The sequence below is a fragment of the Sus scrofa genome, chromosome 2 (assembly GCF_054392235.1).
Source record: "Sus scrofa isolate SSC_HxYL_T2T_F1_AM1 chromosome 2, Sscrofa_HxYL_maternal_Yorkshire_Landrace_v2.0, whole genome shotgun sequence".
Classification (NCBI taxonomy): Eukaryota; Metazoa; Chordata; class Mammalia; order Artiodactyla; family Suidae; genus Sus; species Sus scrofa.
This window is the reverse complement of record NC_139384.1, coordinates 50,209,847-50,229,210: the sequence shown is the minus strand read 5'-3', so window position 1 is coordinate 50,229,210 and position 19,364 is coordinate 50,209,847. Positions and strand designations below refer to the sequence as shown.

Here is a 19,364-nt window from a genome sequence, read left to right as displayed (position 1 = left end):
ATAAGGTCACATTCAGGAGTTCCCATTATGACTCAGTGGTTAAGAACCTAACTAGTATCCATGGGGATGTGGGCTTGATCCCTGGCCTCCATTAGGGGTTTCAAGGATCCAGTATTTCCATGAGCTGTGGTGTAGATCATAGCTGTGGCTCAGATCTGCTGTTGCTATGGCCACAGCTTAGGCCTGTAGCAGTAGCTCTAATTCCATCCCAGGTCTGGGAACTTCCATATGCCACCGGTGCAGCCCTAAAAAGAAGAAAAATAAATAAGTAAGTACATAAAGTCACAATCATAGGTTCCAGGGGTTAGGATGTGGACTTAACTTTGGGGCATTCATCATGCCACCTATTACACTAACCAAACCCCAGAATTAGATGCACTCATCTACCTCCTCACCAAAGGTAGTGAACCATTTGCTTCTTAGGGGTAAGGCTTTTACCCTAGACCAGTGAGTCTCAACTGGGGGGAGATTCCTACCCTCCTCCCAGGGGATATTCAGTGATGTCTGAAGACATTTTTGTTTACCATAACTGGGAGGTGCTGCTGGTATCTGATGAGTAGAAGCCAAGGGTGCTATTAACATTCTACGATGCACAGGACGCCCCCACTGCCTCCACCAACAAAGAAGTATCCAGCCCCAAATGTCAATAGTGTCAACGTTGAGACATCTTGCTGTAGACCCAGGGCAAGGCTCAGAGCAGTAGAGAAGACACGTTTGCTTCAGGCAGGCTGATACCAGGAGAGAGAGAGAGGATGTGAGCTGAGTTCACCTAGTCTGTTCTTCCCAAATGTACATCCCCCATGGTCAGAGAGAGTAAGAGTGAAGGTGGAGAAAGGAGGCTAGAGTTACATTCATTGAGCTCCAAGGACATGGAAGGAAATGTCGAGAATGCAGTAGCAGGGCTCATCTCCAGCAATTATTTTTTCTCTGACTATTTTTTAGAATGATGCACATGCTGAGACTCAAAACAATTATGTAATTTGTCCACATCCCCTTCATGACAAAGCCCTTTGTATACAACCATACCATCTGCCTTTGGGCTGGGTCTCAATGACAAAATTCATTCAACAAAAAGATATCAGAGTTTCCATTTGTGGCTCAGCAGTAACGAACCCAACTAGTATCCATGAGGACGTGGATTCGATCCCTGGCCTCATTCAGTGGGTGAAAGGATCTGGCATTACCATGAGCTGTGGTGTAGGTTGCAGACGCAGCTTGGATTCTGCGTTGCTGTGGCTGTGGCGTAGGCCAGCAGCTGCAGCTCTGAGTCAACCCTAGCCTGGGAATTTCCATATGCCACAGGTGCCGCCCTAAAAAGACAAAGCAATTTTTAAAGATATCAAGCACGTTCTCTGTGCCAGGATCTGCACTGTGTACTGTGGAAATAAAGGTGAATCAGGCCGCATTCCCTCTCTTCCAGGATCTCATGGTTTCAGGAGAGACAGACACACAGCACGAGAATAGTAAGGAAAAGTAGCATGAGCTCCATGGAGGTTTGCTGGAGGAGCAGTTGGTGCACAGGGCATACCTGCAAGGGTTGGGGAGGCGGTGACTCCTCTGACAGTGGCTTCCTTCATTAGTACACTGTCAGAGGGAACTTTCTCCTCCAAAAGAGGCCAAGGAGGAGAACTTGGATGTGTGAGCTCGACAAAGGCAGTGGGAGCTCTGGTAAAGGACAGGTTCCAACTGGACAAGGAGAAACAGATTAGTGTGTCATTTTGGGTCCCTTGGGCAAGCAGATGCCAAGACAGAATTTGGAACACAAGACATGTGTTGGGAGAGAAGAAAAAGAGAATGGAAGTAAGAGAGACATCTCAGAGTCCCTTGCAGACCTGATACCTGTAAAACGAGAGAGGAAGGAAAGGGAATTGAGCAGGAGGAGCCCCAGATGGCAGTGCAGCCCCGAAAAGGCCTGAGCCAGGCCAAAGGGAGCACCAGAGCAAAGACTGACTGCCCAGAGTCCAAAGTGGGGCAGAAAGGGCCAGGTTCCAGGGCAGCCACCGCTGTGCTCAGTCATTGGCTGGCAGCCGTCCAGGGTCAGTGTGGCCTCAGCATGACACTGAAGTGGATTCTGCTGCAGCAGTCAGCTCACTACACACTACACTCCTTCCAGAAAGTTCTCTCTTAAAGGAAGATCCTAATGGTGTATCCATTGGTTACCAGAGTGGATCAAGGAAAGTTCGATGTCAATAACAAAAGGCAGGAGTTCAGTTGTAGTGCAGTGAAAACAAATCCAACTAGGAACCATGAGGTTGCAGGTTCGATCCCTGGCCTCTCTCAGTGGGTTAGGGATCCAGTGTTGCTGTGAGCTGTGGTGTATGTGGCAGATGCAGCTCAGATCCCAAGTTGCTGTGAGCTGTGGTGTAGGCCGGCAGCTGTAGCTCCAATTAGACCCCTGGCCTGGGAACCTCCATATGCTGTGGGTGCAGCCCATAAAGGACAAAAGACCAAAAAAAAAAAAAAAAAAAAAAAAAAAAAGCATGGACCTTGGCTCCAGTAGCAGTAGAAGCTGTAAAAATAATGGCATCGATGACAGGGTATATAGCAAAGTGACCCAACTCTATAGCAGATATGCATGCAGACTGCAGGTGGGCTGGAAGGGAAGGTCCCACCATGTCAAACCCAAGGACCTAGTCTCAGCCCTTGCCTTCTTCAGTGTCTCTGTAGCCGTGGACACACTCAACCTCTCTCTTCTCTCTCAAAACATTCCCCTTGTGGGTTCTGGGATATGGCATTTCTTGTTTTAGCCTTCTAGCCTTTTGCTGGCAGCTTCCTTGGATCCACCTCTTTTGCTTGGATTCCTTTTTTTTTTTTTTTTTTTTTTGTCTTTTTGCCATTTCTTGGGCCGCTCCCGCAACATATGGAAGTTCCCAGGCTAGCAGTCGAATCGGAGCCATAGCCACCAGCCTGTGCCAGAGCCACAGCAACACAGGATCTGAGTCATGCCTGCAACATACACCACAGCTCATGGCAATGCCGGATCCTTAACCTGCTGAGCGAGGCCAGGGATTGAACCCGCAACCTCATGGTTCTAGTCAGACTCGTTAACCACTGAGCAGCGATGGGAACTCCTTGCTTGGCTTCTGAACATAGGCATTCCCAAGCTTCTCCCTTCAAACTTTTTTTCCCTCCATAGTCTCCCTTTTAGGGACCACATGACTTGGCCTCTCACCCGTGACCCTGCCACATCCATTTGTGGTCCTCATTTCTCCCGAGAACTCCAGAGCTGTAGTACCAAAGGCTTGGGGACCCCCCCCCCGACATCACCACACAGCCCCACACGTGGGGAGCTTCCACGCACACTGTGGGGGTATCCCTGGGCATCATAAGTTCAGGAAATTCCATCTGACCTTCCCCTAGAGCTAACTTCGTTTCCTTACTCTGCTGTTCTGTCGGTGAACACACTGGTCCCCAGCGCTCCAGCTGGACTCCTCCAATGCATTAGTGACCCCTCTTTCCACATCAGCTCCAGCCAGATGTGTATTTGTCTGAATCTGATGGCCTCCATCTGGACAAAGTGCCTCACTCCTGTTTCTTCCTTGTTTTCCAGTTTACCACACTCAGAGATTTGGGAGTTGTTAGAGGTGATACTTGAAGTCACGTGTTCCCTAAATGAGAAGAGTTTCAGGTTGTCATTGCTTCTCCCCTGGACCATTCCAGTCATTTCTTCATGATCCATTCCCAAGTGGCCTTCCAATGGCTTGCTGAGATCATGTCACACCCTTCAGCTCTTCCCCATCGTCTCTTTCTCTCTTTTTTTTTTTTTTTTTTTTTCTTTTTAGGGCTGCACCTGCGGCATGTGGAAGTTCCCAGCCTAGGGGTTGAATTGAGGCTGCAGCTATGCCACAGGCATAACAACGCGGGATCCGAGCCGCGTCTGTGAACTACACTGCAGCTCACAGCAGCACCTCATCCTTAACCCACTGAGCGAGGCCAGGGGATCAAACCTGCCTCCTCAAGGAGACTAGTCAGGTTCTTAACCCACCGAGCCACAGTGGGAACTCCCCCCATTGTCTCCAGTGGCACTTATCTCAGGAGTAGCCACAGAATGTTCAGTGTAGAGATATTCCAAGACTCCAATTTTAATAAGGAACGAAGGATGCAGTCGCTATAGTCAGTGGCTTTATTAGTCAATATGTCTATACAGATCTCCAGGATTTACAAACATCAAATATTTCTCCTCCCCAGGGCCCAAGAACTGGAATTAGAAGATCATCAAAGCAGACTGGAGCAGAAACTACGAGAGAAGATGCTCAAAGAGGGTGAGTGTGGGGCTGTGTTTGGGGCCCTTGAAAAAGGCATTTTTCCCCAGCAAGACGCTTGACCGTAACATGCTGCATGTCACAGACTGGAGCGTTCTTCCTGCCTCATGCCACCAGCCTGGGAGTTAGGGTGGGGCACAAAGTCAACCTTCCTCTGCCCCTACCACACATAGCAAGTTCCTCTAGCTTCATCCACTTGGGCTGTGAGGGCAACATTTGGCTCCATTCATGCCCTAGTAGGAATGAAGTCATTTATGTATATATTCCTTCGATGATCCAGCCATGCATTTAATAACCATCTGTTGAGATCTAGAGTGGACCTGACATATGGAGAAGAACAGCCCTGCCCTCTTGCCTCACTGGGGAGAATGACACCGACACCAGTGGTTCAGACACAGTGGGGGAGTTCTCGTTGTGGCACAGCGGAAATGAATCCCATGAGGAACCAAGAGGTTGTGGGTTTGATCCCTGGCCTCGATCAGTGGTTTAAGGATCCAGCATTGCCATGAGCTGTGGTGTAGGTCATAGATGCAGCTTGGATCTGGCATGGCTGTGGCTGTGGCTATGGTGTAGGCTGGCAGCTGTAGCTTCAATTAGATCCCTAGCCTGGGAACCTCCATATGGCATGAGTGTGGCCCTAAAAAGAAAAAAAAGAAAAAAAAAAAAGACACAGTGAGATGAGGGCTTGACCTACACATTGTGGGAGCACAGAGAAAGGCAGGCCTGGTTCTCCCCAGCACCAGGGAATCATACATGAGAAAACTATTTCCACCATGAAGGAGCAAGAGTTGAAATAGGCTCAGCTGTAGTCATCTGCTGATGTATTTATTCACAGGCCCCAGCCAGTGAGGCATACTTACTCTGTTTTTTGCCTGTGCGTTTACAGGGCCAGATCCATGCCTGGCTTTCCTACCTTTAGACCCAAGTCTGAAAAAAACAAGTTAGGGAGTTCCCATCATGGCTCAGCAGTAACAAACCCAACTAGTATCCATGGAATGCAGGTTCGACCCCTGGCCCCGCTCAGTGGGTTAAGGATCTGGCACTGCCATGAGCTGTGGTGTAGGTCGCAGATGTGGCTCGGATTCTGTGTCACTGTGGCCGTGGCATAGGCTGGCAGCTGTAGCTCCGATTCGACCCCTAGCCTGGGAACCTCCATATGCTGTGGGTGCAGCTCTAAAAAGACAACAAATAAACATAAAAATACAAGATAAATAATTTCTGTATCCTTCATGGACCCACCTCCTACTGGGTTATCTGCTGCAGAGCAAACACTTAGTAAATATGAGACGTTATCATCATAATCATTCTTACGCAGGTATTTTATTCCCATTTTACAGATTAGAAAACTGAGTCACTGAGACCTTAAAAAGCATGCTCAAGGTAAATGAAGGGGCTAACACTTGGGAACAGATCACCACAGACTCGAGGTCTCCTGTTCTTTCTCACGTAGTCATGTTTGTTGATTATTTCTTTACAGCAATATAATTCTATTTCTATCAAAATCCTTATAGAACTGCTTGTGTAGAATAGATGGAAGTGACATACATCATCTTTTACTTGTCAGAAGGTGTTTCAGATGGTCCCGTCGATGACAAGCCAAACTTGAAAGAGGAATTTTTAATTTTTCCGTGTTGATAATCGGATAAAGGACACCAATACTGAAGCATACCTAATTACCCAGCCACAGTGTATAACTAAGATCTGGAGTTCCTATCATGGCTCAGTGGTAACGAAGCCAACTAGGATCCATGAAGATACAAGTTCGATCCCTGGCCTCGCTCAGTGGGTTAAGGATCTAGTGTTGCCGTGACCTGCCTTGTAGGTCACAGACACCACTCAGATCTCACATTGCTATGGCTGTGGAATAGGCAGGCAGCTGTAGCTCCGACTGAACTCCTATCCTGGGAACCTCCAAATGCTGTGGGTGCAGCCCTAAAAAGCAAAAAAAAAAAAAAATCTGCTTTATACATCTCATAAGAACTCTAATTCACTGTTTCGATGGTAAAATATATACTACTGAAGACTTCATTAGTTACCTTTGAATCTTTTTTTTAAAAAAAATCTTACTAAGGAGTCATGGTCATACATTTTCACTCACTCTTCTGAGGTGTACAATAAAATGTAGTTTCTTCATTTTGCCTTCTCATCTCGGATGAAAGCTTCATTCCACTAGTTGCCAAGCAGAAAAGGAAGGAAGGGGAGCAGGGAGGGAGAGCGGGAGGGAGGAAAGAAAGAGAACTTTGTTTATCTCTCTCTGGTAAACTTAGTCTGATGCAATAATTTAAACAGTCCCTGTAGGAACTGCTCAGTCTCTCTGGGATGAAAAAGTTCAGTCCTGCAGACTGCCACCCCTTCCCTCGGCTTAATTCTTTTTTTTTTTTTTTTTGCTTTTTAGTGCCAGACCCTCAGCATATGGAGATTCCCAGGTTAGGGGTCTAATCGGAGCTACAGCTGCCAGCCTACACCACAGCCACAGCAATGCAGGATCCGAGCCTCGCCTGCAACCTACACCACAGCTCACAGCAACGCTGGATCCTTGACCCACTGAGCGAGGCCAGAGATTGAACCTGCAACCTCATGTTTCCTAGTCAGATTCCTAGTCTGCTGTGCCATGATTCCTCGTCTGCTTAATTCTTAAGGTGATGACCAGATCATGGCGAGAGGCAGTTTTGTGTGACTTTGCAGCCTTAGAAATCTGTGTGGGTTGCACTGACTCATGGACCCCCCCACATAGCCGTCTCCCATCATTGGGCCATCCCTCCCTCTGCTGGCACGTGCAGCTAAGGTGTGTGGCTGGCATGACCCACGGCCTGGCTGTTCTCTCAGCATGCTTGGCGCCTCCTTCATCCTCGCCTTGGCACATCCTCCGCTCAGCTTAGCCAGACAGTCTCTCTGTGGAGCCACTTCACCCCTCATCATGGGGAGCCCCACGGTGGGCCCACTGGCCAGCTAACTTTTCATCTCTGGGGAAGATGGACACTTCTAGGATCTACACATGTGTGCCACACACAGCAGATCAAGATCTGGGGGTGCCACACTCTGGGAGTGCCACACCCAGACCTCTCTTTTCCATCCGTCCATGAAATACTGCCTGTCCCACCTTTTCACAAAGGGCGCCCTCCCGGCTGGCTTCTCCTCCAGAATCCCAAGCAAGGGGCAGGTCAGGCATCCTTCAGCCTCCAGTGTTTCCATCAAATGATATGACATTTCCCCTGGGGGGTTTCCAAGGCCGGGAATGGAGGGACTGGAGCCCAGGGCACTCTCCCTCTGCTTCTCCTGCCTCTCCTCCTTCCTCCTATAAAACATGAGCCCCAAAGGAATGGTGCCTCTTGATTTCCCTTTTGTCCTATGCACCTACTTCCTGACCCCTTCTCAGACCTCAGCCTGATGCAGGAGACAGTGGCACGATCTCTGCTCCGGGGTTCAGCTCACTGCCTAGTCCCTGTGTGTTCAATGAGAGCAGCTCATGGAATTTATCCAGTCCTGTCCCAAGGCAATGATCTGGTGGACACGACTCAAAATCTGCCTGTAAGATTCTCTTTTGAGTGTCAGGAAGTCATTACTACCAGATTCTTGCTCTCTTCCTTCCTTCTATAACAAGCTTCTCTCCTCCAAGCAATTGAAAATCTCAGGCCAATGAGGAAGAAGGTCAAGGGAGTTCCCATTGTGGCACAGCGGAAATGAACCTGACTAGCACCTATGAGGATGCAGGTTTCATCCCTGGCCTTGCTCAGTGGGTTAAGGATCTGGTGTTGCCATGAGCTGTGGTGTAGGTTGCAGACAAGGCTTGGATCTGGGGTTGCTGTGAGTTGTGGTATAGGTTGCAGACAAGGCTCGGATCCCATGTTACTACAGCTTTGGTGTAGGCTGGTACCTGCAGCTCCGATTCACCCCCCTAGCCTGGGAACCTCCATATGCCACAGGGGCAACCCTAAAAGAAAAAAAAAAAGAAACAAGGAATAAAGTCAAGGTCAAGTAGGTCATGAAGGCAAAAGAGAGAAGCCTAGTCACAGTCTGGAAACATCCAGCCAGTCATCACCTCACTTGGCTGCCACCTGCTCTCTAGTCAAAAGGCTGCAATTTGTCATTCACTACAAATGAAAAATGGTTTTTCATCATTGACATGGTACCCACCGATGCAGATTGTTTACATAGAAACTTTTCTCATAGATTGTTTTGCCGTAGCTCAGACACGAGCAAAAACTGCCTTTGTGCTGTTTTGTTTTTTTGCAAGGCGAGAGCTGGTTAGAGGGCTTGATAGAGCTTGGCAGGTATTAACTTCTGTTTCTCACAAAGGGCTTTTCCCCTGCTGCTTTATATAGCATCTCAAGATGAAAACTGAGCCAACAGTGCACAAAGCACCCACCTTTCTAAGTTGTGGCTTGGAGGGCTGGTCCCTGGTGTTAAATTCATTTCCTTGTTTTCTCCATGGAAATTAAAGGGCAGAAACAAGTCCAGAACAATCAAGAATGCCCACGTCAAAGAGCTCTCCCAGGACCAAATCTTACCTGAAGTCCAATAGGGTTTTTTGTTTGTTTGGTTTAGGTTTTTGATTTTTTTTTTTTTTTTTTTTTTTTTTTTTTTTTTTGTAGAGAGCCAGAAAGATGAGAATGATCTGAATGAAGAGCAAGAAATATTCAACGAGATGATGCGTGTGATTGAGCAAAGGGACAAGCTGGTGGACTCCTTAGAGGAACAACGCATAAAAGAGAAGGCAGAAGACCAGCACTTTGAAAGCTTCATATTCTCCAGGGGCTGCCAGCTGAGCAGGACGTGAGCAGGCCTGGGGACCCCTCCCCACTGAGCCAAGGACCAGAGCAGGCCAGGTGCCCCTTCACTCATGCCTACTTCTCTTCATAGGCTATGTCAGACCTGGAACTAAAGTTATACTCTACTGCAATATATATATATATATTTAACTTAAAGTTCTCTCATATGTACTCCAGCTACCTGCCCAAGATCCTTCCAGAGATTTTAACGAAGAAAATACAAAGACTCTTTTGACCTTGACAGGCAACTTCTGCTGGTCTCTGAGATTGGAGGTGACCTTGGAAGATGACCAGCATTGCTTTCCCTAGAAAGTGACACAGAGATTGACTTTGCTGCTGCTTTCACTATTTCTCTTCCCAATTCATTGAGTTACACATCTTGAGATTTTTAAGACGCTGCCTTTTCATTAATATATCCGTATTTGCCTTTTTTTGCATGGATGACTGGTTTCCAAATGTCAGAAAGAAGCAGTTGCAGTTTAAAGATTAGGTTAATATTTAAATTGTGTTTCCAGAGAAAGAGGCGACACCTCGAGATTAGTGATTACATAAAGCAAATAGCTCATATAGCAGGTGTTAATTCAATCCAGGGTGAATTTAATTTACCAGGTGTATTTATAAGCCTTAATATAATATACATAAGCGATGAGAGTTTAATAGAACACTTGAGCCTTAATTTTATTTAAAGAAAGAAAGAGGGGAAAAAAGAAATAAAACTTTGACTTCATACCAGTAGGACTCTCAGTTTTCACCAAATGCTATTGGCTTAGAAAAGCCTTCTTTCTTTATTCTTTCTTTTTTTCCCCCTAGAACACTCTCTTTATTGCCCATGGAACATAGTGAAAAACACTTTTAGAAAATGAATAATTTTGAAACACTTTTTTGTAACTGTTGGTAATGGCAAAAAGGAAAACTCTTTCATTTATTGATAAACCATTGGTGAGGTTGATGCTGCTACTAAGAAAGAACATTCTAGAAGTTCCCTTTGTGGCTCAGTAGTTAATGAACCCAACTAGGATCCATGACGACACGGGTTAGATCCCTAGCCTCGCTCAGTGGGTTAAGGATCCAGCATTGCCGGGAGCTGTGGTGTAGGTTGCAGATGCAGCTTGGATCCCACGTTGCTGTGGCTGTGGAGTTGCTGGCAGCTGCAGCTCCAATTCAACCCCTAGCCTGGGAACCTCCATATGCCCTAAAAAGCAAAAAACAAAACAAAACAACAACAACAGAAAGAAACTTGTAGTGATCCAAGGTGAGGAATGCTTCTCTATGGTGTCGGTGTCTTCTTAGGTCCAAACAGAGAAGTGTCTCTGACACCATCTCCAAGGACTGCCCCCGGGAGCTCCACGGGACAAGACAAGCCCACTTCTGCCTTTAAGGTAGAGCCGTGCGCCGTGACTCCATTCACCAAATTCCAAACTGGGTAATGAATGGATTTTTAAATGACATTTTCAATGTGAAAAAGAAAATGGAAGATGGAGTTTGTGCACTGACATGGGATTCCTGGGATACTTGGACAGTTCATATGGGAACCAAAGAAAAGATTTTAAGTGGTGATTTGTTGTCATAAGGTATTTGATTGCTTTCCCTCAATCAAATACAAGTTTTTTTGAGGACTCTGTCCATCACTGACAAGAGACAGACTGGAGGACTCTTTGCTGTATCTGGCCCCTCTCATTTCTGTAAGTGTTTAAATGTGTTGTTGAACAAATGGTGCTATGCAACCATTGGCTCTGACTCGAGACCTCACTTTTCTCAATATAAGTTGACCCATAAACCACTTCTGCCTGCATGCTGTCTGTGCACTCTGATCTGGGCAGCTGAGGAGTCAGAAGTCAGAATACGCCTGGATTTCCTGAGTCAGTTGATGTTTGGGGTGGTATTAAAATGCAGCCTTTCCGTGGTAGACCAAGGTCCAAAGATTGTAGTCCTTTTTCTTTCTTCTTTCCTTCCTTTTTCTTTTTTTCTTTTAATAATCATGTCTTCTAGTACCTACAGATATTCTATTATTAGGCTATCTGTACAGGCATCTATTTCTCGCTTGCTCTCTGAAAACCGTGCCACTTAGGGCTATTTATCTATTTTTATTTATTTGCATAGTGGTGGAAATGGATGATATGACTTCCTCATAATTCTGGCTTTCCCATGCTGTAATTTGGAGAATACCTATTAGCGCTAAGCTGTTGGTATACAAGCTACTTAATATACAGCTAACCTAGAGATTAGGAGTGATGCATTCCACAGTATTAAAAATTTATGGAGATAGTCAAAAGAACATTTTCTGCTAGCAGGCATTCAGAGGTAAGACTACAGGTGCATAGGAATGTTCACTCATTTTAAGAAAGATATATAACCAGTTATTAGAGAATGTGTGGAAATATTCAAGTCCTATCACTATCTGATGCATGCTCAAATGCATTTAACAGATGATACTCAAATGTGTAGGGTCTGGGTGGTTTTTGTGCAAAAGAATTAATTGTAACTTATTTTAATTTGTTCTATTTTGGTCTAAAAGAGTCTCCCAAGAGGGCAAGAAAGAAGGTGGTTCCTGGCCCCAGGATTCTGTTAATAGCTGAGAAAAGCAATTTGTTCACTTTCTCTTCCAAAGATTATGTGCTATGGCTTAAGGCTGAGCCTTCTCCTGGCCAAGTTCAAACCTAAACCTTATCTTTAACAGCCTTCTACTCACACTGGCTTTTAGTTTTCCCAGAACATAAAAACCCCTTCAAGGATCATTTCCAAAAGGACAAGTATTGTGGCTGTTGAATTGTTTTATATAATTGCATTTCTTCACAATAGAAAATGGTCTAAGACCCTCAAATGTAATATACTGTACCATTTGAGGACAGTTTCTTTGTATGCAATATGAGTAGGACTATGATGAAAATAGATGGAACCTTCACTTTCCCATAAAAAACACATGTGATCAGGCTGGACCACTTAGGACTCTGAATGAGACAGAACACCCCCAACCCAAGTCATACTTCATTGTTGGTCTCACCTAACTTCCAAGTTAAACCAAAGGGATCACGACAGCTGAAAGTTCAGAGTTTTATGTAAGTTGGACAAAGAGGACAGTTCTTAAGCTTGTTCTCCCAAGCCATTCATATTTTATTTGTTTAATAAACTTCTTCCAAATGCCTGTGGGATTCTGCAGCCCTGTGCTCGCTAAGCTCAGGGATACAGACAGAACATTATTCTTCTACCCCACCTGCAAGTAGATACAAAGGAAAACAAGTAAAACTCCCAAATAAATACAAAGATAAAGAACAATTTTGGGAGTTCCCATGGTGGCTTAGTGGTTAACAAATCTGAGTAGGAACCATGAGGTTGCGGGTTCGACCCCTGGCCTTGCTCAGTGGGTTAAGGATCCAGCATTGCCGTGAGCTCTGGTGTAGGTTGCAGAGGCAGCTCGGATCCTGTGTTGCTGTGGCTATGGCATAGGCCAGCAGCTATAGCTCCGGTTAGACCCCTAGCCTGGGAACCTCCATATGCCGCAGGTGCAGCCACAGAAAAGACAAAAAAAAAAAAAAAAAACCCACAATTTTTATTATAAGCCACAACCCATTCTACTCACGTTTATCTCAAGCACAAAGACTTATATCCCCAACTATTTGTAGTGCTACTTTGGCAATAAAAACCCAAGAAAGTTTGTGTTTCTAAAAATGGTGAAGAAGGATATCAGGTTATCCCATTTCATTTAAACCCTGACTTTGGCACTGCTAGGCGGCTTGGAATCAATCAATGCGGAGATGCGGCATGTTAATTGCAACAGAGAAGGGAAGTGGCAGGTGTTTCCAACTCTGATGAGCTGCAATGAAATTGATGTTGTCTGCATTCTGGAGGCAGATGACAATTCAGCAATGTCTGTCTTCCCAGGAAGCAGATTTACAGGCTTTTCCTTCCAAACTGAAAATGGCAGCCTGTCCCACCCAGGTGGTTGATCAGAACTCCCTCAGCAGGGCCGAGGTGGCAGGGGGCAGCTGGGGCTGCCACACGAACAGAGCGAGGGGCAGTCATTGGATGTAGTGAGCTCTGGTGTAGGCGTTTATTGAAATAAGAAGGGGAGCGTGTACTCTTTCACCTACTGTTTATCTTCTAGCCTCATGGCAGAGTGGCTTGCGAAAGATTAATTTGCTCCAACAATGGGGAACAATTCATGTGGGTTGAAATGTGTTACGTGTGTGCTGCTCTAAATACTGAAATGAACCCAAAATAAATGGGTTTCTGTCAAAAGCATCCAAACACATGGGCTTGGTCTGGCACCTCTGAGGGCAGCGTCCATTTCATCTCTTTAGTCCAGTGAAAGGACCCAAGCAAAGCTTTGATTTTGTGCAAGAGTCTGTGAATGATCATCAGATGCTTTATTCCCACTGGGCACCTGGCCGAATTTACCTGGATATGAGTGGGAGGAGGCGAGGCGAGGGCGTGCCTGCCTCAGGTGTATCCTCTCAACAAAGAAAGCTGCTCTCAGAGCTGGGGAGGGGGACCTGGTCTCAGCTCCCATTTCTCTGACCTGGTGCTGCTTGGTTTTGCACTTCATTCAGGCAACGGGAACACTCCCTTCTGCACCGGGCTGGCCCCTTCCTACCACTCATGCTGAGTTTCAGGACTGAGGTTTTTAGTTTACTTGTTTGTTTCTGTTTTTAATCCAGGCACATGCAAATGCATGACATGTGAGCATGTAATTCACGGGAATTGCCACATCAGGTGAATCGAGTGCCTGCTCCCCATCCTTTCGCACTTGGCACCCCCATTGTTTGAAAACTTTTGTCTGCTGATGGAATATTGGAAAGGGCACGTTTTTTCCACTGTCAACAGAAAGTAAACAAAACTGCAAGTGACAGCTCCTGTTTCACAGCGCTAACATGCAAACGGAAAGGCCAGCCCCCTTGAATGGTGTTCTGCAGGTTTTCCTTGCACCTGTGCTGGGGCTCAACTTCTTCCCCCCGTTCCTGCCCCCAGAGCCAGACGCTCAGCCTTGAACTGACCCTCAGCCTTCAGGCCACACTTGGTAATTTCACCCTCCCTCCCTCTCCCAGCTCCTTTCTAGAAAGAAAAAATAAAACAAAAAAACCAAGACCTATGTTGTCACAGCTCCCCTAAGGAGTCTTCTGACCCTGATCATGGGGATGGGTCCTGTGAATTCAGCTCACCTCACCTGCCAGGTGCTATAAGAAGCTCTGTAGGTGCATTATTCCATTTAATCCTGAAAGCAAAATCCTTAAAATAAACTAATTTGGAGCCTTATTTTGAGTTGATCATGTGGAGACACAGAAGCCTAGGAGTGTACCTGGTTGTTCAGGGGCCAAATAGTGAAACGGGCTGGACCCAGATGTCACCCTCTAGAGCCCAAGCCCTCGCCCACCAGGCTGTCACACCCCACTCTGTGTCCCCATCCAGACCTGTGCCTTGTGCTTAACCTGCTCTTTCCCTTTCCTAGATCGGTTCCCATTGCCATCCCCACCCAACACACCAGTGCCCAGCCCTACTCGGGGGAAATAGGGCAATAGATGCCCCAGCTGCCATGTAGAAGTGTCTTGTTTCCTTCTGTACTGCATCTAGATGTACTTGCACACAAAAACCATCACGTTTAAGCAGTTCAATTACTAACCTCCACCACCCCTCACAAAGATCATCCAACAGCATGGTACTCTAGCAATGGGCATCTTGTTTTTGTTCTTTGTTTTTGCTTTTTAGGGCTGCACCTGCGGCATATGGAGGTTCCCAGGCTAGGAGTCAATTGGAGCTACAGCTGCCAGCCTATGCTACAGCCACAGCAATGCCAGATCGGAGCCACATCTGCAATCTACACCACAGCTCACTGCAATGCTGGATCCTTAACCCACTGAGCAAGGCCAGGGATCGAACCCTGCAACCTCATGGTTATGAGTCAGATTCATTTCCACTGCATCACGATGGGAATTCCATTTTTTTTTTTTTCCTTTTTAGAGGGGGAGGGCATCTTGTTTGTCCAGTGCTGATCCACTACCATGAACCCTCCCCTGTGGGACATTTTGCTCTAAACTGAGAAGAACAGCCCTATACAATCAACTCCCTAGTCCCAAGCGTAGGGGCCAAGAGCACAGGGCCAAGCGGATGGGAGAGGAAGGACCAGGGAGCAGGATGGGGACCAGCTGAGAGTGAGGTGGCTTTGACAGGTCCTTAGGGAGAGTGTGCGGAGGTGAAGGGGAGGAGCAGGGAGGGCGTGGAGGAAGATGTAGCCACTGGGAAACAGCACTCACTCGTGGGCCTGTGTGACACTGCAACGACCTGATACTAGGGTAGCAGCTCTCAGTACACTGGTGGCACATGAACTCAGTTCCCTTCCCATCCCCAGAATAACCAAAAAGGGTTCCATAAGAATTTGGAAGATGTATGTGTGTGTGTGTGTGTGTGTGTGTGTGTGTGTGTGTGTGTGTCTGTGTGTGTGGTAGTCCCAAAACCATAAGTGTGTGATTTGAAAACATGAATAGCTCAAGAGGTGTTCTCGTCGTGGGAAACGAATTCGACTAGGAACCATGAGGATGCGGGTTCGATCTCTAGCCTTGCTCAGTGGGTTAAGGATCCAGCATTGCCACGAGCTGTGGTGTTAGCTCACAGATGAGGCTCAGATCTGGTGTTGCTGTGGCTGCGGCATAGGCTGGCAGCTATAGCTCCGATTGGACCCCTAGCCTGGGAACCTCCATATGCCATGGGCGCGGCCCTAAAAAAAAATAGCTCGAGAAAAAAGTCAGCAAGTAAAATTATTCTAAACCAAGTAAGCCAAGCACAAGGTCAAGGCTCTACTTCCAGCTCTGCCACCGCTCGCTGGATGATACTTAACAACTCAGTTGTGCCTCTGTGTCTTCACCTGCAAAGTGGGGCAGATCCTCCCTCCCTCCCCGCTCCTTCCCTCCCTCCCCTCCCTACCTTGCAGTTTCCTTACAAGAGTGGGTCTGCCCTACAAAGCCTCCGCTTTTAAACAGGAAATGGCTATCATATAACTTTGCAATGGGGCTGGACATGGTGAATCTTGAAGCCTTCAAATCCCAGTAGCAGACACAGAAAATGACACCTCACATCTCAGCAGAACAGGTAAGAATGGGCAGTTTTTAGCAAGAGGAGATATGAGGCCAAGAAATGCACTTTTCAGAGCACTGTCCCCTCCCTTTGGGGACTCTCTGAACTGGCCTCTGCCGACCAAACGCCCAGCCTCTTTCTTGTAAACCTGTTTGGCCAATGATTCTTCAAGTTCACCCTGAAGACACTATCTGGCCCTGGTGATTTGGTTGCATTTCATCGTTCAATGACCTGCTTGTAATTTTCCTCCCTAAAAGGAAACATTTAATAGCTCCCCCAGCAAAGATGGAAGCAGGGACACTTGCTCACAAGTCTGGAGGTGGGGGTGGGAGGAAGGTGGATGACAATGAATTCAGCCTCGATGAAGAAGACTTTGCTCCTTTGATGGCACTGGCCTGGGAAGGCGTAGGGAGCACCTTGGGAATAATTTCAGTGACCTGCAATGCGGACCAACACCAACAGAATCCCTGGAAACCCAGGTATTCCTGCCTGGCTGACAACAGCCCCTTTCTATCTTTAAAAGCTTTGCCCCTGCTGCTGATCCCCTGGAATTGTATCCATTCTTCTGCTAGATGACTCAAGTGGCAGCCGCTGGTATGGCACTAGGTTGGTACGCCGCTATCATGCTCAGGTGAGGAAATCCCTCTACTGGTATTTACAGTTCATTCCTAGGCACCTGAAGGACAGATGAGCAGGTCACCTGTCTTGAAGGACTTGGGGCACTAACCCCCACCCCCCCATGGTTGGATCCGAGGCCATTTGAACAGCATCTGGAGTTCCCGTCGTGGTGCAGTGGTTAACGAAGCCGACTGGGAACCATGAGGTTGCGGGTTCGATCCCTGGCTTTGCTCAGTGGGTTGAGGATCTGGCGTTGCCATGAGCTGTGGTGTAGGTTGCAGACGTGGCTCAAATCCAGCGTTGCTGGCTCTGGTGTAGGCTGGTGGCTACGGCTCTGATTAGACCCCTAGCCTGGGAACCTCCATATGCCACGGGAGTGGCCCTAGAAAAGGCAAAAAGACAGAAAAGAAAAAAAATGAAGAGCATCATCTTTAGGATCCTCAAAGACATCGCCCCCTGCCCCTGGCTCTGTCCACCATGTCACAACCAAGGCTGAGGTCTGTCGCCTTACCCCTGGGCCGATGCCTTCCCTGCTCACCTAGAGAAGCCCTTGCCCACCCCCGCCCTTTGGGCAGCCTTCCAGCAAGTAGGACTCCTGAAGAACAAGGACACTGGCAGCCCAGGCTTCAAAACCCACTGCGAAGATCCCAGAGTTCCCAAAGGGACTTAGGTGAGAATTCTCGCCTGACACGTTCTTTTCATCCTAAGCGCACACCTTGCTTTTGATGATTGAAGAGGTCTCTGAGAGGCCCTATCTACCTTCTTTCCCCATCCCCTGATCACTGTGTTCTGATGTAGTCAAACAACCTCCAGGTATGGGTTGGGATCCAGACCCTTTACAAAATCCTCTTCCTGATCTGCAAGGGCCTCCCATTGTGTCCTTCGATGGTGTTTTATTTCCTCAGGGCTGCTGTAGCGAAATACCACTAACTGGGTGGCTTAATACACAGAAATGTAGGAGTTCCTGTCATGGTCCAGCAGAAGCAAATGCGACTAGTATCCATGTGGATGCAGGTTTGACCCCTGGCCTTGCTCAGTGGGTTAAGTATCCAGTATTGCTGTGAGATGTGGTGCACGTCGCAGACACAGCTTGGATCCCATGTTGCTGTGGCTGTGGTGTAGACCGGCAGCTGTAGCTCTGATTTGACCCCTAGCCTGGGAACCTCCATATGCCATGGGTGCAGCCCTAAACAGACAAAAAAAAAAAAAAGAAAGAAAAGGAAGGAAGGAAGGAAGGAAGGAAGACAAACATAAACATATTCTCTCACAGTTCTGGAAGTTCCAAGTCCAAAATCAAGGTGTCTTCAAGGCAATACTTCCTCTCAAGCCCCCAGGGGAGGGTAATTGCTGGCCTCTTCCAGCTTCTGGTGACCCTTGGCTGTGACAGCACAACTCCAATGGGCATCTTCCTCCTGTGTGTTTTCTTTTCTTTTTTCTTTTTTTGTCTTTTTGTCTTTTTAGGGACTCACCGCGGCACATAGAGGTTCCCAGGCTAGGGGTCTAATCGGAGCTATAGCTGCTGGCCTACACCACAGCCACAGCAATGCCAGATCCTTAACCCACTGAGCGAGGATCAAACCTGCAACTTCAGAACCTGCATGTCTGTGTCTAAATTTCACCCTTCTCCTAAGGACACTAGTCTTACTGGGTTAGGTGCCCATCCAGGATGACATAATGTGTTATTTTAACATAACTAACTACATTTGCAGTGACTCCATTTCCAATTAATGTCACAGTCTAAGGTTTAGGGGTTAGGACTTCAACATAGCTTTTTTTCGGAGGTACATTTCAACCCATAAGAGATGGCATTCCCAGTTGGGAAATGTGAAGTCTTCCCCAGTGGAAGCCTCCCCCAGTGGAAGCCTCTTCCAGTTTGAATTTTACTTTGATTTGATTTGAGATGCTTAGTTTCCCCCCATCCTGGGTTTTTAACCCATACGGCAAAAAGGGAACACAGCGAAATAAAAAGAACACAGAATGCAAAAGATAAGTTGCCTTAAATATGACAGCTATAAATATAATTTATGAAATCTGTCTGAATGGAACACACAGACTCCAATTTTCTCTGCATTATCTTAGTAGTTACTCTTTTACTATTCTTTTAATGATTACCCCAGAGGTTACAACATGATTCTTTGATTTATCAAAGTCCAATATAAATTGTTACTTTTACTTCTTCCCAGACAATGCCTGGATCTTAGAGCTTAACTCCATTTACTCTCTGCCCAAATGCTTTTGCTTTTGTGGATTTAAATTTGATTTGTATATTTTTAAACCCTATAAGACATTAGGATTGTTATTTTATGTAGTTACTATTCTTTGCGATGCACCCATAGATTTACCCTTTTCTTTGTTCTTTCTTCTTCCATCTGGAACAATTTTCCTTCTGCCATAAACATTAGTATTTCCTTTTGTCTGCATCTGCTGTTTATTAATAATTTTTCTCAGTCCTCTGTGTGTGTGTGTTTGCTATGAATGCCTTTCCTCTTTGTCTACTAGAGTGGAATCTTGTGGAGTCCCAAACCAAAGCAAAGGAGGCTTACGGGGCGGGGTGGGGTGGGGGTCCCCAGTTTGATGGCACCTGAACTTTTGGCTACTTACCCTTGTGAGACTGGCAAGTGCCCTGCTCAGCCTCTCGGCTTCTCAGCTGCTG

At 46.7% G+C, this 19,364-nt stretch overlaps 1 protein-coding gene across 19 annotated transcripts in view; it reads left to right on the top strand.

The window, feature by feature from the left end:
- MICAL2 (microtubule associated monooxygenase, calponin and LIM domain containing 2) overlaps nucleotides 1-9,763 on the top strand; it is a 256,472-nt gene extending 246,709 nt beyond the window's left edge. For 14 of the 19 annotated variants that reach the window (XM_085011985.1, XM_085011976.1, XM_085011971.1 and 11 more), the window contains 2 exons: nucleotides 4,189-4,262; nucleotides 8,855-9,763. In XM_085011985.1, coding sequence (XP_084868111.1) covers nucleotides 4,189-4,262; nucleotides 8,855-9,039 — 259 coding nt within the window. In that variant the 3' untranslated portion in view covers nucleotides 9,040-9,763. Of the gene's footprint in view, nucleotides 1-4,188; nucleotides 4,263-5,599; nucleotides 5,643-8,854 lie in introns of all 19 variants that reach the window. The other 5 variants (XM_085011987.1, XM_085011986.1, XM_085011972.1 and 2 more) reach the window with 1 other exon arrangement.
- The last annotated feature ends 9,601 nt before the right edge of the window (nucleotides 9,764-19,364 follow it).